The 25,738-nt window shown below is 45.1% G+C and overlaps 2 protein-coding genes across 2 annotated transcripts in view; both read right to left on the reverse strand.

Annotated features, from left to right (window-relative positions):
- Positions 1-4,160, reverse strand: part of LOC134488918 (zinc finger protein 850-like) — a 29,482-nt gene extending 25,322 nt beyond the window's left edge. The window contains exon 1 of the mRNA XM_063291273.1: positions 4,105-4,160. Coding sequence (XP_063147343.1) covers positions 4,105-4,110 — 6 coding nt within the window. The 5' untranslated portion in view covers positions 4,111-4,160. The remainder of the gene's footprint in view (positions 1-4,104) is intronic.
- Positions 4,161-11,465: 7,305 nt separating this feature from the next.
- Positions 11,466-22,780, reverse strand: LOC134489910 (zinc finger protein 250-like). Its single transcript, XM_063292783.1, has 5 exons — positions 22,597-22,780; positions 16,622-16,635; positions 15,337-15,463; positions 14,619-14,729; positions 11,466-13,006 (listed from the first exon to the last, which is right to left on the reverse strand). Exons 1-5 carry the CDS (start codon positions 22,778-22,780, stop codon positions 11,466-11,468), a joined length of 1,977 nt encoding a protein of 658 aa, XP_063148853.1.
- Between the last annotated feature and the right edge of the window lie 2,958 nt (positions 22,781-25,738).

Here is a 25,738-nt window from a genome sequence, read left to right on the forward strand (position 1 = left end):
TGGACCAAGAGCCAGTCTGAGGAGACTTCCACAGCTCAGGAGGGACTAGAACTTGGGTCTCCCCTCTCCTACTCCAGCACCTTAACCACTAGACCATAATGGCTCTCAGGCTGAGAGATAGGCAATAGCCCAAGTCCCCCAGTCTGAGAGTTTCTATGACTGAAGGGGGACTAGAACATCATTTTCCTCAATGAATCAATGAACAAGTATAATGCTTTTGTCTCATCTGTTTAACTGGGTTCTCTTTACCTAGTTTTAGGACTTGTGTGGAGAACAGATCATGTTTTAGGTCATTTTTCGGCAAAAATACTGAAAACTCAAAGGATTCACAAACTTTTAAGCACCACTGTAAATAACCATAACTGCCCAATATAAAAGAGCAAGTTGTTTTGTGGTTATTTTTTAAGAAAAAGGCATTTACTTTGCAGCTTCCCCAACTTGGCATGATCCAGATTTTAGGATCTCTGAGTCACCATTATCCCTTGAATAGGTTTTGTCCAGCTGATCAGTCCAGCTGTAAAGAAAGGCATGGCAAGTAATGCATTCCCCAACCTTTACAACAAGGTGACAAGCACTCAGTTTCAGTGAAGCCCAAGGACTAGATGTTGGCTGATGTGACTGCAAGATGGACTCACAGGCTGCATTTGCACAACACACTAAGTTTGATTTGTTTTAACCTTGATAAGGTTTTGGGTAAGTTTAGTTCACTGTGCTGTCCAACTCCAACCCATGTCATAAGTTTATGTTTCAGTTCATCACTCAAACCCAGAAAACTGGGTTGAATAAACCATGGGTTGAGTAAGTCATGGTTATGATAAGAATGCGTGTTGTGTGAACGTTGGCATACAAAGCATAAAGGTGGAGAACATGGAGATCACCTGTTCCAATGTTTTCCAACCTTGACATCTTCCAGATGTGTGAACTTCAATTTCCAGAATTCTCCTGCTAGCATGACCACTGCTGAGAATTCTGGGACTTGAAGTTATACTTCTGATAGTTACCAAGGTTGGAACGCAGTGATCTAGTCAACCCCCTTCTCAATGCAGAACTGATAAAGCAAGGGGGAAAAATAGCTTTCACAGAATATCTATCCAGCTTTTGCTGAAATACCTCTGAGGACACTAGATTTCCATGTACCAAGGAGTAACCACCATCTCTCAAAGCTACCAGTTGCCCTCCCATGTACAATCTTAGTATCAGGGAGGTTCTCCCAATATATCATCCACTTTATCTTCTCAGCAAGGTTCGTCTTTCAGTTCCACCCTGTGGTGATCCACAGCAAAAGTCTGCTCTGCCTTCTCTCCCATCATATATCCTGTTCCTGGTGTTTCACAACAGGACATTTTCAATTTGTCATTTTTCAGTTTCGCTGGCTAGGCAAAGGTGGGAACCATGCTTAGGAGTGTGTATTTCTACATCCAGCCATAGACGTCCACTTCTAACCTTGACAACTCCAAAATGACAAAACCTGGGTTGTGATGTCCCAATGCGTACTGTTACTTGCCCCCTCCTTCCTTGGGGTTGCTACTGCATACAGCACAAGAAGGTGGGACAATGAAGCACCTGAGGATGCAATGGGAGATACCTCTTTGAAATTCCCCCAACATTAAAAGCTGCTCCCTGCAAACAGAATGGTGGAAGTTCAGGAGCCAAACGGATGGGACTACCTTTCCCCATCAAGTACTAGTTCTCAGGCTAAGAAACTGTTTGGAAGTGGCAATTCCCATCTACAGCATGAAGTGGAGCAGCCTATTTCTATCCACTCCTAAAGTGCCAGCCTAAAATATTTGGCAGATAAATCATGCATAAATGATGTGCTTTGGCTATTACAATGGCCCTGATTCAAGGCTGCAAATTTATTAGGGTGAAAACTAAAGGATTTTTTTTTTTTATCTGTTCAGTTGTGTCCAATTTTCGGAGGCTGCCTGGACAAGTCCCTGCAGTTTTCTTGGCAAGGTTTTTCTGAAGTGCTGACTGGGGAATTCTGGGAGTTGAATTCCACACATCTTAAAGTTGCCAAGGTTGAGAAACACTGCATTAACCACTACAGGTAGTCCTTGCTTAACGACCACAATTGGAGCTGGAATTTTGGTTGGTAAGTGAAGCGGTCATTAAGCAAATCCAATGCAATTTTATGACCTTTTTGTGGCGGTCATTAAGAAAACTACGATTGTTAAGTGAATCGCATAGCCCCCCCGCCACTGATTTTGCTTGCCAGAAGCCGGCCAGGAAGGTCAGAAACGGCAATCATGTGACCAATGCTGCAATGGTCATAAATGTGAACCTGTTGCCAAGCACCCGAATCTTGATCACATGACCATTGGGGTGATTCAATGGTTGTAAGTGTGAGGACCGGTCATAAGTCAGTTTTTTCAGCACCATAAGTCCAAACCATCACAAAACAAATGGTTGTTAAGCGAGGACTAGCTGTACACCAAACTGGTTCTAAAGGAATGTTACTTCTAAGTAAATCTGATTAGGCATACATATGTGTTCGAAGTACAAATAGAAAATATTACGTACAGTAGACTCTCAGTTAACCGGAACTCAAGCAACCGGCACTCTCAAGCAACCAGCACAAAAATCGAACAGGAAAAAAAACAGTACTCTCAAGCAACTGGCAAAAAAAAAATCTGTATCTCTCTGCTGCTGTCTAGTGGATATTAGGGTTTAATAGTAACTCTCAAGCAACTCTCAAGGGACGCGGTGGCGCTGCGGGTTAAACCGCTGAGCTGCCGATCGGAAGGTCGGCGGTTCGAAACCGCGCGGCGGGGTGAGCTCCCGTTGCTCTTCCCAGCTCCTGCTCACCAAGCAGTTCGAAAACATGCAAATGTGAGTAGATTAATTGGTACCGCTTCGGCGGGAAGGTAACGGCGTTCCGAGTCGTCATGCTGGCCACATGACCCGGAAGTGTCTATGACAACGCCGGCTCCAAGGCTTAGAAACGGAGATGAGCACCGCCCCCTAGAGTCGGATTCGACTGGACTTTACGTCAAGGGAAACCTTTACCTTTACCTTTACTCAAGCAACCAGAAACTACATTTATCCGGTATCTACCAATCCCCATGGGTGCCGGTTAATTGAGAGTCTACTGTAGTTCAGTAGGAACAAAGAAGGCAGGCTATTGTCTCAAGAATGTACAGTCAAAATACTAACAGAAAATGAGAGACAAGAGAGGCATAGGTAACAAGGAAGCATGTGAATGAGTCAATGAGACATGGTGCGTAATTTTTATGATCTTGTCAGGAGGGACAGAAGCTGGGTTTGTGCATTTAGCTGGATGCACCCAAAAGCCTTCAATATTTTTGTGCACCGCTGCAGCAGTACTTTTTACAATGTTGCAGATCTTTTATATATGTATATATAATGCTGCCACCAGCCGGCAAAAATACCAGAGAAGCGACTAAAGAAGCTGGCTTTTGTGCACATAAACTCATGATTAAGCCTTATTCTTTCCAGCCCCACAAGTTACAAGGAAAGGGCAGCCTTGGGAAACTTGCACGTATGTAAACATTAAAGGAAGATCCATGCCTCGGAGCTGCACTTTTATAGCACTGCAGCGCCAACAAGAACTGTAGCAGTCTTTTTTTCCTTAACCATGAAGCCAGCAGCCAAGATGCCTCAGAGGATGCATCTGGGGCATCGGCATGTAAAATCAGGTAGCTCTGAGCCTTAGATCCAGATTCAGCACCAGCGAAGAGTGGGTGTCCCAGTCTGTTTTAAAAGGTAAGTAAATTAAACCAGGAGAGTAGACACTGGCAGGGCATCTTCGCCAGCAGTTTTTCCTTGGCCATAATTAAAAAATGCACACAAAAAATAAAGACACCTTCGCGAACTATGAAAATCTAACTTTTTTTTTCAACCCGTCTCCGCCATTTTAGAAAACATAATTCTTTTTTTGCTTTTCTGCTCTTTTGCTCCGCCACTCCACCCGATGTCCCCCGTCCACAGGGCGATCTAGATCCTTCTCTAGATCTATTTTGCAAAAAGAGGAGGGGCAGCTCGAGCAGAAAAGAGAAAGGCGCCCTCTTTTTTGCAACGGCTGGGAATCCCTTCCCCAAACCCTTTCTCGCTGCCTCCGCTTGACGCGCTGCCCTCCGTTACCTGCATTTGCAAACGGGGGAATCGAGAGCCGCCTCCGAACAATTCTCCCTCTTGGAACTCCCTGGCTCAGCCCCGCCTCCGTCCTAGGACCGGGGCGCCCGTGCGCTCCCACGCCCATTATCCCCGCTCAGCCAATCACTCACCTTCTCGGCTCCCCGTCGCTCTCGCTTCAGCCAATCACGTGCTGGGATATTGAAGCGGACAAGTTCAGTCGTTGCTGGGAATTGTAGTTCTCTCTCTGTCTTTCTCGCTGTTTTTTCTCCCCTCGTTCAGAGCAGTCCCTGCTTCTCTTTTTTAGCTTTTTTTTATTTTAACCCGAGGCCGCTTTAAGGGGATTAAAAGCGAGAAAACATAAAGCAAAGGCATGCAAGGAAGCTAACGGTAAAAAGCAAGCCCAGCAGCGAAACAGGCTGCAAAATTGTGCAGAACTGGAGGGCGCGTGGATGCAGGGAACGGGAGGCGCAGAATCAGACTACTGAAGGTATGTTTTGCACGGGCATCTGTGCCTGGGGATGATGGAAATAGTACTCCCGCATGCCTGGAGGACTCCTGCTTGGGAAAGGCGGTGATTCTGCTGCACGTTCGCTGTGACCAGGCAGCGTTGCAGCTGCATTTTCCAACTAAGTGATGTTTGCTCGACAGGCCGGACTACAGACCAGCCTACATCACCCCAATCTTTGGTGTAAGAGGAGGGCTCCATATTCTGTGCAAACCCCAGAAAATTGGGTTGAGTGAACCTTGGGGAGACATCCTTTGAATGCAGCCCCTGTGTCGTTACAGCCCGCGCCTGGAACATGTAATAGGCGTGCAGCCTTTCTGGAGCCGAGGGGGGCCTTTGCTTTTCAAGTGGCCTGCCCAGAGGCACATTTCATAAGACAAGTCGTCCCTAAATAAAGCGAATATTATAAAACGGAAAGACTCTAATGCTGGGAAAGGTGGAAGGGAAGAGGACAACCAGCAGCAAGGTGGATGGACTCAGTTACAGTGGCGATGGGGGCACCAGGTTGAAAGAACAAGGTTCTTAGTCTACCAGGTCAAGCCTAAATAAATAAATAAGTTGGACTTTAAAGAAGCAGGATAGGAAAAGTATTGACACCGTTAAACTTCCGTGTTGGAGAAGACTCCTGAGATACAGTGGACAGCCAAGAAAACAAACTGATGGATCATCAAACAAATCAACCAGAGTTCTCACTTGAAGTACAAAGGACCAGGCTCAGATTATCCTACTTCAGACACATTCTGCGAAGACCCAGCTCTCTGGAAAAAGTTCTAAAGTTGGGATAGCTGGAAGGAAAGAGGACAACCAGCAGCAAGGTGGATGGACTCAGTTACAGCGGCGATGGGGGCACCACTGAGAGACTTGAAAGAACGGGTTAGGCATAGAACATAATGGAGAAAATCTGTGTGGTCACTAGGAGTCAAAAACAACTTGATGGCACATCATCAGTCACACTGAGAATTAGTTTGGGAGAAGTTCAGTGCCCTGGGCTGTTGACTGCACCTGTGCACAAAATAAAAAGACAGATGAACCAGGAAACCTTCCTGGTCACCTTCATTCATTCTTGCTATCCTGGTCTTTGAGGCTTGTTTTCCAACTTCCCAACTTTACAGTATGTGTAGCCTACTGCCCTGGAATTCCCTGGTGGCCTCCCATCCAGGTTCAAGGTAGGGATATTCGTGTTGGCCAAAATAGTCAAGACAGTGGCTGCAACAGGGAATGAGCCCCAGACAGCTTTTTAAAGCTGTCACTGTTCTCCAGAGATGTGCTCAGTCAGGAGCATTTTATGGTATAGTAAAAGAAATTCAAATGCTGGGCAACTTTAAAGAAAGGACCAGACAGGGCCCAAGCATATCAGTTGCTGTTGCAGACCCTGGAATCCTATAATATTAACCACTGCTTTTATCTCTGCATTAGACAAGCCCAAAAGTAGCATACAAGAATTTTGCAGTGTAGCTCTAATCTACTCCAGGTTGGAAGGCAGTGCTGAGAAAGTAGCATTAATACTAAAGGTCAAAGTTGGGGCCAAGACTGGCTGGATTCCAGGGCAAAAATTCCTTTATTCTTTAATGAGCTGCAATTCTTATTCCACCTAAATTGCCACCATCTCTGCCACCTGTTCTTCCCTTAGGCCAAACTTGTGCACCATTGTTTTGCATGCTGATTGGATGCATTTGTTAATGTTCAACCATTTTAAAAAAATGCATTACATTTGCACATAAAGATAGCAATCAAAGTACAGGTAGTCTTTGCTTAAGAACAACAGGGACCAGAATTTTGGTAGCTACGCAATGTGGTTGTTAAGTGAGGTACCACATGACCAGACCCAATTGTATGACCATTTTTGTGGTCGTAAAGCAAGTCACTGTGGTCATAAAGCGAATCACCATGGTCATAAAACGAATCAGTTGTTTCCAATTGATTTTGGGGGGTCAGAAGCCAGCTGGGAAGGTCACAAATTGTGATCATGTGACCGCGGGACACTGCAAACAGTTGTAAACGTGAGCCTGTTGCCAAACGCCCAAATTGCAGTCACGTGACCGTGGGTGGTGCGACAGTCGAAACTGTTGGCTGGCTGGGGAATTCTGGGAGTTGAAGTCCACTTGTCTTAAAGTTGCCAACTCTGAGAAACACTGCTCTAAACTGAGCAAAGCATTCATGTTACAAACTTTCAGAAGACTTCATACCCTGATTTTTTGCAGGCATGTTTGGGGGTGGGGGTGCGGGTGCACAGACCTTGAATACATTGAAAGAATGAGCTCCATAAGACACATACCATATTTACAATCCCTCTAGAATATCTCCACCGGTATCTTTCAGTGTAGGCGCCTCGACCTCTTATACAACCGTGGGAGACAGAGATAACCAGGTGAGACGTGGCCTACTGGATGTTTATACGTGTGAAAGGAGTGTCCTTTCCCTCATTATGTGTGATAAGAAATGCTTATGTTCAGCATAAATTATCTCCATCGATACCATGTACATTAAAGATAATAACGAAGCACAGAGGATCCCAGTGACATCTAACAGCAACTTTTATCTAGCTGCAAAAATATTTTTTGCTAGGTGTTGGTTGCTTGAACAAATGCCCCTACCAATTGGATTACATAAAAGAGCAAGACTAAACTTTTTAGTACTGTAAATGACAATGAAAGCTAAATCCTTAAAATCAATAACTGCAGAGCTAAAGCTATGCACCGTACGCTATAAACCGTCAGATGCAAAATGAACCTACTTTGTTTTCATTGCCTACCTAAATATAATCAAGAATAGATTTGGCTTATTTTTTGTTTCCTTTGGGAGGGAATTTAGTAGCTGCGGTGTTCTTACCAAAAAGATTCTGTCTCCTGTTCCCACTAATTGAACCTCTTCTATGATCAGTACAGGTAGTCCTCACTTAATGATGACAATTGAGACCGGAATTTTTGTTGCTAAGCAAAGTGGTCATTAAGCGAATCTGACCCGATTTTACAATCTTTTTTTGCAGTGGTCATTAAGCAAATCACCAGTCATTAAGTGAACCACGTGGTCGTTAAGCAAATCACACGGTTCCCCATTGATTTTGCTTGCCAGAAGCTGACTGGGAAGGTCAAAAATGATGATCACATGACCACGTGTAAGTTGTTTTTTCCAGCACCGTCCTAAGTCTGAACTGTCATTAAACCGTCTTAATGCTGTGCAAGGATAAAGGGGGCCAAGTGGCTGGAAGAGGCATTTTCCCCACAACAATCCCAGGATGTAATTTATTTTTAAAACTGTGCATTAAGCTGGGCTGAGATTAAGAGTGTACTGTGCATTGATCTCTCAGTACAGATTAAACTAAGAAAGGACCATGAAGCAGCCCTCCAGCATTATCCATCAGCAATAATACTAGAATGGAGCCCAGCAGCTAGCTGACCACAACTATTCTTGAAAAAGCTAAACAACATCAGGACAGGTTAATACTTAGATGGGAGACCATCACATTATCTTATCAATAACTTAATCGGACCCCCAGGGGACAGGCTCAAGTGGAAGCTAAGAAATGCTTGATATTATCAGATACTCTGTGTATGGCTACATGTGTAAGTAATTCTGGTATTAGGTGAGATTTTGAATGTTCAGCATCAAGGCTTCCGAAACTAATTAAGAGAGTTTGAAAAGTTAAGACGAGTTTGCTTAACCAAGGATTACTTTATTGAAAATAATTTAAGCATACACTTTTTGGTCATCTTGGGCAAGATATTATAGAAGAGAATAGCTTAACTTGACAGCATAGGGGAAGGTGGGGATGGTGGACAGTCCTGGCAGCAGAGAAAAATAGTAGATGAAGATGGATTGATTGATTCATTGATTCATTTATTGATTGAATTTGTCACCACCCATCTCCTCCCAGCAGAGGGATTCTGGGCGGTTTACAACAAAAGTAATCAATTAAAACAATAAATATAAAATACAATGCAATGTATAAAAATATAAACACCATTAATAAATAACTATAAGAATAGGAGTTTATATAAATATCATGTTTAGTCTAATTTATTGTTATGGACTGGTTGTAGACATTGGAAATAGACTCCTAAATTCTTTTTAAATACCTTATATTACAATGCAATTTTAAAGTTATCATGACTATGATTAGTATTGGTCAGTTTTCTTGATTTTTAGCCTTAACCCTGCCAATAACTGTTCTGTGCTCAAGTTGCTACATAATTTATTCCATAGTTGTGCTGTGGTTATGTTTTCCAGAAATCTTTGGATGCCTCTTTCTAACTTTGAATTGTTGAATTAAAAACACTGCATTCTCCTTCATGTTATTCCTTTCGAAAAGGTCTTATTTTAAATGAAGGTTAAATATAAAAGCTGCATTGCACATCAGCGAACATTCATTGGTTAAAACACAATGAGTGACTGATCAGTATGGAAAATATCACAATGGAAAATTTTATTACAAAGCAGTCTTAAATAATGAAGAAACAAACTAAAAAACAGAGAAGAAAGTTCAACAATCTAATAATTTTAAGACTGAATGCTCTATTTCATTTCACAGTAGGAAATTGACAGATTTGCTGGGAGAAGCAAGCAAAGGGAAATACAATACCCCTCCTGGTTTGTCTGCATCATCATGAAGATGGGGAGGTGAGGAAACGAGAGAAGAAATCAGTGGGGAGGATTTTTCTTTGGGGTGGACTAAGAGACAAAGGGTCTAGCTACTGAGGGCATTAACTGCTGCTTAAAGATCCAAAACATTAAGTCAATTACTGAAGCCCATATAATAGTAATAATCCTATTTCTGGAGGCTCCTTGGAACTGAGATAAAATAGTTGCTAATTTGAAAATGAACTTTCTCTTCTAAGCAGGAAAGCAAATATTGACATGCCCAGTTGGCATCTAAACTGCCATTTCAATTCTGTAACCGAGATCCAAGAGGACAAGGACCTCCCTCTGAAAATAGGATATAAAAAGATGATGTATTTGGTTCACACAAACTGTACAGTTCTGCCTTTTAAGGCCTTGCCTCATATGGCCTTAAAAATATCTCTTTGCTAAGAGAGAAGGAAGCCTCTGTCTCCAGACCACTATGCCAACAAGAGCAGAACACCGTGTATATCAGGGGCACGGTCTATACTTTGAGAAAGAAGCTTTATGCAGACATATAGCTGCTCTTTGGGGTGGGAGGGGAGAATAAGAGAGGAGACAGAAAAAAAGAATTATTAATAGTATGGTAGAGATTTGAGGGACGCGGTGGTGCTGCGGGTTAAACCGCTGAGCTGCCGATCGGAAGGTTGGCGGTTCGAAACCGCGCGGCGAGGTGAGCTCCCGTTGCTCGTCCCAGCTCCTGCCCACCTAGCAGTTCGAAAACATGCAAATGTGAGTAGATCAATAGGTACCGCTTCGGCGGGAAGGTAACGGCGTTCCGTGTCATGCTGGCCACATGACCCGGAAGTGTCTCCGGACAACGCCGGCTCCAAGGCTTAGAAACGGAGATGAGCACCGCCCCCTAGAGTCGGACACGACTGGACTGGACGTCGAGGGAAACCTTTACTTAGAGATTTGTGAGCTGCTTAAAAGATCATGAGAAATGACCTTCAAGGTCTCTTCCAACTCTATGACTCTCAATGAATATGAAGGTGTGTATGAGGATCAGGGGCAGCCTGGAATCCACCCCCTCCTCATCTCTCTAGGTTTCCAACCATCAGGCCCAATAAACATACTAGCCTGGAACTGCCATAATCCCCCCACTGCTCAGTTCACCATAGAGAAGTCCTCCCTCATCCTATCTATCAAGTATAAGCTGCCAGGGCTCTGGCAATGCAAGACTGTCTTCCACATCACTCACTCTCTCCACCCGTTTGAGGAATGACCTTCCCATCCCTGTAGGTTGGTGGTTGAAGTCTACTCTGAAATAAAGTCCACTGAATTCCACATTACTCCCATAGTCTAGGGCAGGTTTCTCAACCAGCATTCCGTGGCACCCTAGGGTTCCACAAGAGGTCACTAGGGGTTCCCTGCAAGATCATGATTTATTTAAAAAAATATTTCAAATTTGGGCAACTTCACATTAAAGAGGTAAGTTTCATTATTTTCAGTTTTAAGAACACTGTTAATGCATATGCAGGCCTATGCATGAAATGAATGTAATAATTTTGTAACTTCTGGCCTGTATCTGAGCCTGAACATGCAGGGGTTCCCCAAGGCCTGAAAAATATTTCAAGGGCTCCTCCAGGGTCAAAGGGCTGGTTTAGGGAACCTCCATCAATGGGAATTACTTCCAAAAATCCCCCTCCCAACTACCCATCCATCCATCTTTCCCCTTGATAGAAGAAACATTTTTATAATCAGAAAAAATTATGAGGGTTAGGGTTATCTAGATGGGCAGAAGAAAAAACACTTTAAAACATCTCTCAATTTACAATGCCTTTAGTGATTAGGAGGGACGTGGTGGCGCTGCGGGTTAAACCACTGAGCTGCTGAGGTTGCCGATCAGAAGGTCGGCGGTTCGAATCCGCGTGACGGGGTGAGCTCCCGTTGCTAGTCCCAGCTCCTGCCAACCTAGCAGTTCGAAAACATGCCAATGTGAGCAGATTAATAGGTACCACTTCGGCAGGCAGGTAACGGCGTTCTGTTTAGTCATGCCGGCCACATGACCATGGAAGTGTCTACGGACAAATGCCAGCTCTTCGGCTTTGAAACAGAGATGAGTACTGCCCCCTAGAGTCGGACACGACTGGACTTAATGTCAAGGGAAACCTTTACCTTTACCTTAGTGATTAGGAGCCATAAATTAGTACTTCTTTGTGTTGGCCAAAGCAGTTTTTTTTAAAATAAAAAGTATATGTCACTTGTATATACTTTGACAACAAAGTATGCTTCATTTCCAGTTTTATGGGAACACACATGGAAACTTGAAAGGTGTCTCATTCATATGAACAGTCTGGAGAACAGCTGAGTTCTGAACAAGATGTTTCCCATTCTCTAGACATTTAAATGGGCCTTTTTCTATATGGGCTCTCTGGTGTTTCACAAGCTGTGATTTCAGAGCAAAACACTTTTCACACTCTAAGCATTTGTAAGGTCTCTCTCCTTTGTGGATTCTTTGATGTGTCACAAAGTATAATTTGCAAGCAAAACACTTCCCACACTCCAGGCATTTATACAGTTTCTCATTTACATGGACTCTGTGGTGCCTGATGAGTTCTGACTTATGAGTAAAAGGTTTTGCAAACTCCAAGAATTTATATGATTTCTTTCCTATGTGAACTCTCTGATGACTCACAAGATGGTGTTTCCGAGCAAAAAACTTCTCACATTCCAAGCACTGATACGGTTTCTCTCCTGTGTGGACTCTCTGATGGATCATTAGTTGTGATTTCTGAGCAAAACATTTCTCACACTCCATGCATTTATAGGGTTTCTCTCCAGTATGGACTCTCTGGTGGGTCATAAGTTGTGATTTCTGAGCAAAACTCTTTCCACACTCCAAGCATTTATAAGGCTTCTCCCCTGTGTGAACCCTCATGTGCTTAGATAATGTTGATGGATCAGCAAAACACTTCCCACATTCCAAACACTTAAAAGGTTTCTCTCCCGTATGGACTCTTCGGTGAGTCACAAGCCGTGATATTCGAGAAAAACCCTTCCCACATTCCAGACAGGTATAGATTTTCTCTCCTTTGTGAATTCTCATGTGTTTAACAAAGTGTGATTTGCGAGCAAAACATTCTCCACACTCGAAACATTTATAGGTTTTCTCTCCAATATGGAGAGTCTGGTGACTCACAAGATGTGATTTCTGAGTAAAACACTTCCCACACTCCAAACATTTATAGGGTCTCTCTCCAGTATGGACGACTTGGTGTATCACGAGCTGTGATTTCCGAGTGAAAAACTTCCCACACATCAGACATTTATAGGGTTTCTCTCCAGTGTGAAGTCGATGGTGGATCCTAAGTTGTGATTTCTGAGTAAAAAGCTTCCCACACAGCAGGCATTTATAGGGTTTCTCTCCAGTGTGAACCAAATGATGCCTCTTGAGTTGTGATTTATGTGCAAAGCATTTCCCACACTCTAAGCATTTATAGGGTTTCTCTCCTGTGTGGACTCGCTGGTGTCTAATCAGCTCCGATTTCCAAGAAAAACACTTTCCACACTCAAAGCATTTGGATGGCTTCTCTCTCGGGCAGATGGCCTGGTGTTTGGAAAAAGCGGAGGGGTTAGTGAAACACTTTGCACACTCCAAGCATTTGGACAGTTTGTTGCCTGTGTGAATTCGCTCATGTCTTTGAACGTGGGATTTCCGACCGAAACCTTTTCCACACTTCAAGCATTTATACAGCTTGTCACATGTCTGATGCTTCTCTTGACTTGATTTCTGAATGGACTGCGTCTCGCAAACAGTGTCTATATGCTGTTTTCTACCTTCACCTATTGGGAAAAAATTCAAACAGAAACAATGCGGCAACCAAGTGATTGCCTTCTATAGACTATGATGTTAGCATGATTCTGTATTCTACCTACTACCGTTTTAGAATATAAGAAAATATCTTTCACTGAATGGCTTTGTCTGGGTGGAACTGGTCAGGCTGAAGCATCTGCTCATTTTTTCCTAAATTGTCCCTTGTATCTGGATATTTGTGCACATTATCGAATATCATTATTAGTAAATCCCCCTGGCCGCTCAAATTCATTTTACCTCTGGTATCCTTTATACTGGAGAAAGGATACTGCTACTTTGTTGCTAAATACTGCTTTATTGCCTTTATATTTCAAATCTGCCTGACTGACTGAGAGTAAAAAATCTGGGGTTTGTATTTACGTTTATTAGATATTGAGTAGATTTTACAAATCGTACACCGTATTTATTATATGATAGTATAAACGTGAGTCCCAATATATTACAAGAATTCAGCATTTCTGCTGTTACAGACGTAGGCTTTGTCTTGTAATTAGGTTTTAATTGGGGGTTCTGTTCATTTTTATAGGTTAATAAGCTTCCATAGGACTATAGGCCTAGTCATTTGGCTTAGTCTTACAGACTTTAGTAACATTTTATTTATATTTGCTTTTTTATTGTACTGTAGCATATGCTGGTCATCGATGGAATAACATTTCTTCTCTCTAAGAAACAGGTTGCAGCAGGAAGTTGAGCCATTAAGACTGACATCAAGGGTCATTGATGTGTCATTTCTCTCTTCTTATACCACTGGCTGTTAATGAGAAAGCCTCCATGTTGCATATTGATGAAGATGCCCAATTTGGCAATGGCAGGGTTCCTTCCCTTCCCCAAACACCTCTCTATTCATATGCAATCTGTCCCACACTTTTAAAATGGAGGACTGAAAGGTACACATGATGAATCTATGGAAAGGTTGCATCTCATTTCCCACTGTGATTTTATTTCTTAACTAAACTTGTTCTACTGCTATTTTAATTGCTATTCCCAGTTCAAGGTCCTGATGTACCTTCTCAGGAGCACTGGATCTGAAATTTAAAAAGCCAATAAACCTTGCAGCTCAATGTTAACATTTCATCCCTCCTATCTCATTGGTGTGGGCCAACCAAATTTGTTCACAACCTTTACAATCTTTGAAAGATGGAGCAGAAATGTTCTAATGGGTACAGTAATTAAATTCCACAGGGGAGACCAATAACTGGAATAATAATCAGCCCCAAAATTCTTTATGTTCCATGACAAACCAGAAGCCATTTCTCAGCAGAGCTGAACAGTTTCCTCATTGCAGAAACCCTGAAAACCACTGTGTTAGGAAAGGCCATTCTGAATGTTTCCTGCCGCCTCCAGAAGAAGTGGCTAATGCTTAAGAGAGCATCACATTTTAAAAGTCCCTCTTCGGGAGGGAGATGAGCAGTGATAAAGTTTGATAAATAAAAGAGAGGGAGCAGAATTGCAAGGAGTTAGGAAATAACTCAATTTTTGCTGTAAACTGCCCAGAGTCCCCCCTTTGGGGGGAGATGGGCAGTGGCTAAATTTAATAAATAAACAAACTTTATTAAGTTGTCATATCCAGACATCTCTTACCTGTGATGGTACTGAAGTTCTTCTTTTCCTCCAAGCCTTGAAAATCTGATGCCCATGACCCTTCCCCTCGTTCCAGCCAGGAGATAAGCTCAGGTTTGGCAACTACAAATCCTTTCCGGAAAATAAAACAACAGAAACTATCAACTCATGTAACTGAAGTTCCAAATATCTTCCATGGCCTTTGAACACATGCAAAGAGAAAACAGAACAACTGTTTGCAATTAGGTACCCCCACATTAGTGGCAAAACAGGCCTGATATGCAACAGAAGTACCCAGTTAATCTCATGAGGAAGGTGAAGACAGGTCATCCTTCTAAAGTTAATCAGGTTACATTTTTAAATGAATGGTTCAATTCTAGACAAACAAGATTTTTGCTAGGTGCTCCTAGCAAGAAGTGTGATTCTTAAGGATATACCAAGCAATCTGAATCTAAACTCTGTATCTCAAACAGATAGACAAATCTGCAGGAAAGAGACATGGATAGAAGTAACGGATCACGTTCTACATTCCAAACTATTGTTCTGGATGTTTTTCTTCCTTCCTTGCTTTCTTCAATTATTAGAACCAGAAAGAAAGGGTTCCTACAGCAGCTGCTTGGGGTTTTTATTTTTCTCTGTTTCTCACAGAAACTGTGATACAGAACCTTATATGAAAATAAGATGGAAATGATCAGAGAAACATTCAACCTCTTAAGAAATGAGGAACTAGATTCCTTACCCAGGGAAGCCATGTTCCCATAATTTTCCATCATAACATCCCGGTACAAGGCCCTTTGATCTGGACCCAGCAGCGCCCCTTGGCTCTCTGTGAAATACACAGCCACATCTTCAAAAGTCACCAGACCCTACAAGAACAGAAACAGAAGACACCTTGATTCCAAGAACAGTAGAAACACAGTTGGGTTCTTGGTGTTCTCTGAGCTCCATTGTTTTCCTGCAGACATGTCATGACCAGGCTAGGTAACATCATCATGCATCTTGATTACAATCAGGATTAATCAAGAGAGTTGCAGAAGATGAAGGATTAAACATTCATTCTACAAGTGCACCTATATTATTTTGACATTCAGCTGCCTGAAAACTACAGCAGGTTCTCCACTAATATCCAGCAAGCCCAGTGTCTTATGATTTCAACATGGTTCAATAGTCCAAATCCAAAATAATCTCACAGATATCCCAGAATTAGTATTAGCATCATATTACCTAAACCAGTGTTTCTCAACCTTGGCAATTTAAAGACATGTGGACTTCAATTCCCAGAATTCCCCAGCCAGCCATGCTGGCTAGGGAATTCTGGGAGTTGAAGTCCACATATCTTCAAGTTGCCAAAGTTGAGAAACACAGCTCTAAACAGACTTCTGGCTAAAGAGGACAACCAGGCTTTAAGAAATTATTTGGTCCTATTTATGGCCAGACATTTGAATACGCACGCTGCCATTTTATTAATTTCAGAAACCAAAATGGGAGGGGGGGATGCTATCTAAAGATATTTACATTTTGCCATTCTGCTCTTTAGAACCCTTTCTTGGTTTTCCCTTTTCTATCCCTCACTGGGATGCAACTTCCCCACCTCTGCCATAAAAATTTACTCTTCCTTTTTCTCCTGGTATCTTGTCGGACAGAATCAGCCTGAGAAGGATAGCTATTGCACCTTTTCAATGCTGCCATCACCATTCAGTAGTTTTCACTCCTTCCTGGTTAGAGAAAGGTGATAGGTGAAGTAAGGAAAGGCATCAGCAAGAGGAGAAGCACCAGGGGTGTCAGCAGGCCATGTTCAATAAAGGTCAAGATGGTGCCCATGATGGTGTGCTCAAAGCTCTGCCTCGCTTTTATGTGCATTGCAAATGTAACACACACAAAATCCAGGCAGGGCTTTGATTGCACCGTTACAGCCACTATGACTTTGCTTACCATGCCCTGCAGACACCCCTGACAGCAGCATGACCAGACATGTCTATTGGGGTGATAAGCCTTGGCAAATGCCTGAACACACTGGCTTTTACCCGGCAGCTTTTACCTGGAGAAATAAGGAGACAGAAGACCACTCCAAAGGGTTTTATTTAAAGGTGAAGCTTTGTTCCTTCCAATATGTCATACTTTTTTAGCCCTCTAATGAAAAGAGCTGCTCGTGCATCATTTTCTGAACGAGATGAAATGAATTAGAGAGGGTGCTGTCTCTGTGTAGATTGTGGGTCACTGCCTACGTAGCAAAGACAGGATTTTTGTCTAATCCAGCATTATATGAGGAACTTGTTCAGGGAATATATACATCATACTCAAAACACGGAAAACAATCTATCAAATCATATTCTTATCCCAAATTTCCTTACAGCTTGGTAAAATTTGATTAGATTATTAACCATCTTATAAAGCAACAGCCCATCTACCTTTATCTTTTAACGTTTTCCTTTTTCCTGTAAGCTTTGTTCCTTGATGTACAAAATATTGGCCTATGACCACCTTTATGGCTGTAAGAAAACCTGGAGATATAAATAAGAAGACAGACTATTTTTCATCTGATAAAGCAATCAGCCATACTCTTTACCTTTAATAATTTATCATATGCTTTGTCATTTGGTGCAGAACTGCAAATCAATAAATCATGCACCAGACTTATCTGCTTACTCTTCCCCACCCCAAAATTCATGAGTTCACAAATGCTTGTTTTCTATCTCTCCTCCCACCTCTCCCGACATACAAAGGGACCCCAATGCACCCCCTATCTTTAAGCCTCCAGTTCTTTCTTCTCGGGAGTGAGGCTCAAAGGAAGGAAAAAAAGCACTCCCCAGAATTATTAACCCCCCCCCCTTCCCTCTTACGCACTTTCCCGGGTTTACCTGCATTTGTGAATGGTGCAATTCAAAGGCGCTTCTTTTGCTTACGCTACTCGAGCCCAGCCCTGATTTCGAATTACCATGGCTGCTGCAACTCCCTCCCACCAATTTCCACTGTGGCCAATCATGCCGTTCCTCGGCGCTCCAGCGCCACCACCTCATCCAATAATACAGCGGGATGTTCAAAACATCAACAACTTGAAAGCCCAGGCACTGCTGGGAATTGAAGTTTTCTTGTCCCCTTCGAAGCATACCTGGCTCTGTGCATGTCTACAGGTATCTCCTGCCCTAATTTTACGTTTCGACTTAGTTTCATTGTTTCTTCTGTGTTTCCCTACCCCGTGCAAAGTAGCTAAAAATAATACACTGAAATAAAACTAGTGAAAGATTGATAATTTATGACGGCACTCTTTTCTTGTTAATTGCTTGGGTAAAACCATTGACTTCAGCAAAGGATAGTTACCTTGTCGTGGTGCTGGAGCTTGAGCACCTCAATGATGCCATGAGCTAAACCGTGAAGGGCCACCCAAGATGGGAAGGTCATGAAAGAGAGGTCAGGCTAAATGCGATCCCTGGGGAAGGTAATGACAACCCACCCCAGTATTCTTGCTGTGAAAACTAAATGGATCAGTACAAGCAGAGGTATGTCGGTATACCATCGGAAGATGAGACCCCCAGGTCGGAAGATGGTCAAAATGCTACTGGGGGGGAACAGAGGATGAGTTCAACTAGCCCCAGACGTGATGACGCAGCTAGCTCAAAGCCGAAAGGACGGCTAGCGGCCAACGGTGCTGGTGGCGAATGGCAAATCCGATGTTCTAAGGATCAACACACCATTGGAACCTGGAATGTAAGATCTATGAGCCAGGGCAAATTGGATGTGGTTATTGGTGAGATGTCAAGATTAAAGATAGACATTTTGGGCATCAGCGAACTGAAATGGACTGGAATGGGCCACTTCACATCAGATGACCACCAGATCTACTACTGTGGACAAGAGGACCACAGAAGAAATGGAGTAGCCTTCATAATTAATAGTCAAGTGGCTAAAGCAGTGCTTGGATACAACCCAAAAAACGACAGAATGATCTCAATTCGAATTCAGGGCAAGCCATCTAACATCACAGTGATCCAAATATATGCCCCAACCACAGATGCTGAAGAAGCTGAAGTAGAGCAGTTCTATGAGGATCTGCAGCACCTACTGGACAACACGCCTAAAAGAGATGTTATTTTCATCACAGTTGACTGGAATGCTAAGGTGGGCAGTCAGATGACACCTGGAATTACAGGTAAGCATGGCCTGGGAGAATAAAACGAAGCAGAATATAGGCTGATAGAACTTTGCCAAGACAACTCACTCTGCATAACAAACACTCTTCCAACAAGCTAAGAGACGGCTTTATACATGGACTTCACCAGATTGACAACACCGAAATCAGATTGACTACATCCTTTGCAGCCAAAGGTGGCGGACATCTGTACAGTCGGTAAAAACAAGGCCTGGAGCTGACTGTAGTTCTGATCACGAACTTCTTCTTGCACAATTGAGGATCAGACTAAAGAGATTAGGGAAGACCCACAGATCAGCTAGATATGAGCTCACTAATATTCCTAAGGAATATGCAGTGGAGGTGAAGAATCAATTTAAGGGACTGGACTTAGTAGATAGGGTCCCGGAAGAACTATGGACAGAAGTTCGCCACATTGTTCAGGAGGCGGCAACAAAATACATCCCAAAGAAAGAGAAAACCAAGAAGGCAAAATGGCTGTCTGCTGAGACACTAGAAGTAGCCCAAGAAAGAAGGAAAGCAAAAGGCAACAGTGATAGGGGGAGATATGCCCAATTAAATGCAAAATTCCAGAGGTTAGCCAGAAGAGATAAAGAATTATTTTTAAACAAGCAATGTGCAGAAGTGGAAGAAGACAATAGAATAGGAAGGACCTCTTCCAGAAAACTAGAAACATCGGAGGTAAATTCCAGGCCAAAATGGGTATGATCAAAAACAAAGATGGCAAGGACCTAACAGAAGAAGAAGAGATCAAGAAAAGGTGGCAAGAATATATGGAAGACCTGTATAGGAAGGATAACAATATCGGGGATAGTTTTGACAGCGTGGTCAGGGAGCTAGAGCCAGACATCCTGAAGAGTGAGGTTGAATGGGCCTTAAGAAGCATTGCTAATAACAAGGCAACAGGAGACGACGGCATCCCAGCTGAACTGTTCAAGATCTTGCAAGATGATGCTGTCAAGGTAATGCATGCTATATGCCAGCAAATTTGGAAAACACAAGAATGGCCATCAGATTGGAAAAAATCAACTTATTTCCCCATACCAAAAAAGGGGAACACTAAAGAATGTTCAAACTATCGAACAGTGGCACTCATTTCACATGCCAGTAAGGTAATGCTCAAGATCTTGCAAGGTAGACTTCAGCAATTCATGGAGCAAGAATTGCCAGATGTACAAGCTGCGTTTAGAAAAGGCAGAGGAACTAGGGACCAAATTGTCAATATCCGCTGGATAATGGAAAAAGCCAGGGAGTTTCAGAAAAACATCTATTTCTGTTTTATTGACTATTCTAAAGCCTTTGACTGTGTGGACCATAACAAATTGTGGCAAGTTCTTAGTGGTATGGGGATACCAAGTCATCTTGTCTGCCTCCTGAAGAATCTGTATAACGACCAAGTAGCAACAGTAAGAACAGACCACGGAACAACGGACTGGTTTAAGATTGGGAAAGGAGTATGGCAGGGCTGTATACTCTCACCCTACCTATTCAACTTGTATGCAGAACACATCATGCGACATGCTGGGCTTGAGGAATCCAAGGCTGGAGTTAAAATCACTGGAAGAAACATTAACAATCTCAGATATGCAGATGATACCACTTTGATGGCTGAAAGTGAAGAGGAACTGAGGAGCCTTATGATCAAGGTGAAAGAAGAAAGTGCAAAAGCTGGCTTGCAGCTAAACCTCAAAAAAACCAAGATTATGGCAACCAGCTTGATTGATAACTGGCAAATAGAGAGAGAAAACATAGAGGCAGTGAAAGACTTTGTATTTCTAGGTGCGAAGATTACTGCAGATGCTGACTGCAGTCAGGAAATCAGAAGACGCCTAATCCTTGGGAGAAGAGCAATGACAAATCTCGATAAAATAGTTAAGAGCAGAGACATCACACTGACAACAAAGGTCCGCATAGTTAAAGCAATGGTGTTCCCTGTTGTAACATATGGCTGCGAGAGCTGGACCATAAGGAAGGCTGAGAGAAGGAAGATCGATGCTTTTGAACTGTGGTGTTGGAGGAAAATCCTGAGAGTGCCTTGGACTGCCAGAAGATCAAACCAGTCCATCCTCCAGGAAACAAAGCCAGACTGCTCACTTGAGGGAATGATATTAAAGGCAAAACTGAAATACTTTGGCCACATAATGAAAAGACAGGACACCCTGGAGAAGATGCTGATGCTAGGGAGAGTGGAAGGCAAAAGGAAGAGGGGCCGACCAAGGGCAAGGTGGATGGATGATATTCTAGAGGTGACGGACCCGTCCCTGGGGGAGCTGGGGGTGGTGACGACCGACAGGAAGCTCTGGCGTGGGCTGGTCCATGAAGTCACGAAGAGTCAGAAGCGACTAAATGAATAAACAACAACAAAACCATTGGACATTGCATTTATAAATGGCTTTTATGTGATGGATTTGGATTTTGGTTATCTTAAAGTAACTGTTCCCTACTTAGGTGTTCAAAGTGTGTAGTACTTTAATTCCAATCATTCCCAGCATGCTGGCTAGAAATTATGGGTGTGAAATGTCCACCACACCGGGAAGGCAGCAGGTAGATGGAACAGTGTCCTAAATGGCCTTTCAAGAATCTTGTATATAGACCACTTTTAATATACAATATATGACAATAATGACTGCTGCACCATCAAGTCTTAGTGACCACATAGATAGATTTTGTCCATGATGATCTGTCCCTAACCTGCTCTTTCAAGTCTCCCAAGGGTGTCACTAACGGAGTCCATCCTTGCTGCTGGTCCTCCTCTTCTTCCCTTTCCTTCCACCTTTCCCAGCATCAGAGCCTTCTCCAGAGATCTGGGTCCCCGCATAATGTGTCCAAAGTAGGATAATTTGAGCTTGGTACTTTGTGCCTCCAGTAAGAACTCTGGGTTGATTTGTTTGATGATCCATCAGTTTCTGTTCCTGGCTGTCCACGGTATTCTCAGGAGTCTTCTCCAACACCAAAATTCAAATGCACCAATATTTTTCCTATCCTGATTTGTGACTGTAAGATTTCAGTTTTCTGTGAAAACCTGGATGGTGCCTCTTAGGTTGTGATTTCCAGAGTATGTAGTTTAAAGCAACCATAACCCTAAGTAATAAACCCAGCCCAAATAAAATAACCCAACCCAAACCTTATTTATTTATTTGTTTTCTATCCCAACTTTCTTATTTTTATAAACAACTCAAGGCAGCGAACATACCAAATACTCCTTCCTCCTCCTATTTTCCCCACAACAGCAACCCTGTGAGGTGGGTTGGGCTGAGAGAGGAGGACTGGCCCAAGGTCACCCAGACGGCTTTCATGCCTAAGGCGGGACTAGAACTCTCCTACCACGCCTGATTGGCTCTTGGGCTGAGAGAGAGGGACTGGCCCAAGGTCACCCAGACGGCTTTCATGCCTAAGGCGGGACTAGAACTCTCCTACCACGCCTGATTGGCTCTTGGGCTGAGAGAGAGGGACTGGCCCAAGGACACCCAGACGGCTTTCATGCCTAAGGCGGGACTAGAACTCTCCTACCACGCCTGATTGGCTCTTGGGCTGAGAGAGAGGGACTGGCCCAAGGACACCCAGACGGCTTTCATGCCTAAGGTGGGACTAGAACTCTCCGTCTCCTGGATTCTAGCCAGTTGCCTTAACCACTAGACCAAACTGGCCCTCAAAAAAAAGCTTTTGTTTGTATGGGTAATATTTATTGACACTAACTGTATTAAAAATTAAGATTTACACATTTGCTGCCGCATCTCACATATTCCAAGACGGCGACTGAGAGCAAACACTGGGCGCTGCTTTAGGTGGTGGACGCTTTCCTTTTCGCACTCTGATCCCCACCCCGCCATGCCCCAGCCTCCCTGCACCCACCTTGGACGGTCTGGGGGGTGTAGAGCCCCCGGAATGGAGTGGATGGGAGCGGCGGTGGTGGACCGGGCAGCAGGTGTGGTGAGCTCGGTTGGGCCCTGACAGGACGGCGGGACCCAGAGGACTGCGCCAGCAGCGCGGCAGTGGACCAGGCCAACACTGCGGCAGGAGACTGGGCCGGCACCATAGCGGGCAGTGCGGCAGCAGACCGAGCTGGCACTGCAGCAGAGAGTGCGGCGGCAGGCTGGGCAGGCGGCGCAGTCTGTGGTGCGGCAGCAAATGAGGCCAGCACGGCAGGCAGCACAGCAGCAGACCAGGCCGGTGGCGCAGCAGCAGACTAGGCCGGTGGCGCAGCAGCAGACCAGGCCGGTGGCGCAGCAGCAGACCAGGCCGGTGGCGCAGCAGCAGACTAGGCCGGTGGCGCAGCAGCAGACCAGGCCGGTGGCGCAGCAGCAGACCAGGTCAGCAATGCAGTAACAGACCGGGCCGGCAGCAAACTGGGCCAGTGGTGCGGCAGCAGATTGGGCTGGCAGTATGGCAGACCCTGGAGGACCTCAGCTATGCGAGGAGCCTTGGCAGAGCAACCTGGGGTACCATTCGTTTGTGGGCCTGGGGCTTTTTGGGACTATCTTTTGACCCCTTTTTGGCCAATGACGTGAACCCTGGTGGCACGGGCCTTGGCGAGCCGCGGCGAGACGGAGGGGCTTCGGGCTGCACCAGAGAAGAAAGTGGACCAGTTGTTGGCCTTGGTGTGGCAGACCTTGCTGGTGAGGAGTGGGGAGTTTAGGAATAAGAACTTGCCCACCCCCCCAACCACCCCTGAAATGGCTGGAAGCTGCAAGGGCCCCTCCAGAGTGAATGAGAGACTCTTCCCCAGGGTGAGAGACGAGAGGGGGTGTCTGGGAGTGTGTTTGTGTAAAAGAGCACTCAGCCCCTGAGTGAGAGACAGGGTGTGGGTGAAGAATGAATGAGTGCCCCCTGTTGAGCAGTGAGAGAGTTCAAGGGTGGGCATAGCAAATGGGGAGGTGATGGTTGGGCTCTGACGGCGCCGAGAGCGGAAGCTGGTGCGCCGGAGGGCCTACCGTTGCCCTGTGGGAGATTGACTGTAAGGATGTATGAATGGAAGGAGGGAGCCCTACTTAGAGCCAGAGACTCCCGAGGTCCAGGAGTGGGGGCTAATGGATCAGGAGTCATTGGGGGCTGTAGGACAGGGCACATTATTGAGGTGGTGATGGGTAGGGGATGTTATGGCGGGAGCCGGAGGGCGGGCCATCTTCAGGGAAGACGCCCCCGGTGTTTGCTACCAGTGGCGTTTTCTGGCCCTCTGTGCTCAGACCCAGGCCCTGGTCAGCAGATCCATAAGGTCCCTGGTACCCAGCTGCTGCTTTTTAATGCCAGGTCAGTTAATAACAAGGCCCCCCTCATATGTGACTTGATCACTGAGGAGGGGGCAGACCTGGCATGTATCACCGAGACCTGGCTGGGCCCAGAAGGGGGGGTGCCTCTTTTGGAAATGTGCCCAGCTGGGTTTACGGTTTGGCACCAGCCGAGATCCCAGGGCAGGGGAGGAGGGGTGGCTGTTGTCATCCGAGAGTCTCTTGTGGCCTTCAGGGGCCCTGCTCCGTGAGTGGCTGGTTGTGAGACCCTGTTTTTCAAGTTGGGTTCCCTAGAACAGTTGGGAGTGTTGCTACTGTACCAGCCTTCCTGCTGCATCGCAACCTCCCTGCCTGAGCTGCTCGAGGCCATCTCAGGGCTGGCAGTGGAGTTCCCCAGGCTCATGGTTTTGGGGGACTTAAACCTGCCATTCCTGGGGTGTGCCTCGGAGGCGGCTTGGGAGTTCATGGCTACCATGGCAGCCATGGGCCTGTCCCAGATAAATCAGGACCCGACTCAAGATGGTGGCCTCATCCCGGACTTGGTTTTCTTGTCAGAGCAATGGCAATGTGATCTGAGGGGAGAGTTACAGCTGTCCCCTTTATCATGGTCAGACCACGCCCTGGTGGCCCTGAGATTCTCTTCTGCCACCCCCCTCCGCAGGGAGGCAGGACCCATTCGATTGGTCCACCCCCAGTGACTGATGGACCCGGCAGGATTTCAGAGGGAACTGGGGGTTATACCTGGTGATCTGCTGCACGGTCCAGTGGAGGCCCTAGCTGCATCCTGGAATAGGGAGGCGGCTGGGGCTTTGGACAGGATCGCGCCTGTGTGGCCTCTCTTGTCCCATCGAACCCGGCACTCCCCGTGGTTTACAGAGGAGTTGAGGGTTCTGAAGAGGATTAAGAGACGCCTAGAGCGCCTCTGGAGGAAGACGAAGACTGAATTCGTCAAAAAACACAGGTAAAAGCCGCTGTTAAGGCCTACCTTGTGGCGATAAAAGCAGCGAAACGTCAATAATTCTCCGCTCTTATTGCGTCCGCAGAATGCCGCCCGACAGCCCTGTTTAAGATCACTCGATCCCTTTTGGGGAAGGTGGGCTCAGTGACCCACCTACAGGGCCATGCAGAGGAATTTGCTGAGCATCTGCAGGGCAAAATCACTCAGATCTGCTCCAAGTTAGACTCCAGGCATGAGGCTTCGTCTGGAGAGATACCAGGGGAATGGGCTTGCCCAGTTATCTGGGAGCAGTTTGATCCTGTTGGACCTGAGGAAGTGGACAGGATCCTATGGATAGTAAATGCTACCACATGCCATCTAGACCCGTGCCCCTCCTGGTTAGTAAAAGCAGCCCAGGAGGTGACATGTGGTTGGGTCCATGCGATGGTTAATACATCCTTGGGAGAGGGGTTGTTTCCGGCTACCTTTAAAGAGGTGTTGGTGCACCCCCTCCTCAAGAAACCATCACTGGACCCTACTGTTCTGGACAACCTTCATCCAGTCTCCCACCTTACCTTTTTGGGGAAGGTGGTTGAGAAAGTGGTGGCTTTGCAGCTCCAGAGGGTCCTGGAGGAAACGGATTATCTAGACCCCACTCAGTCAGGTTTCAGGCCCGGTTATGGGACGGAAATGGCATTGGTTGCACTTATGGATGATCTCTGGTGGGAGCGGGATGGTGGAAGTGCATCCATCCTCGCTTTCCTTGATCTCTCAGCGGCTTTTGATACCATCGACCATGGTATCCTTTTGGGGCGGCTCAGGGAGTTGGGGG

Source organism: Candoia aspera, chromosome 2, assembly GCF_035149785.1.
Source record: "Candoia aspera isolate rCanAsp1 chromosome 2, rCanAsp1.hap2, whole genome shotgun sequence".
NCBI lineage: Eukaryota > Metazoa > Chordata > Lepidosauria > Squamata > Boidae > Candoia > Candoia aspera.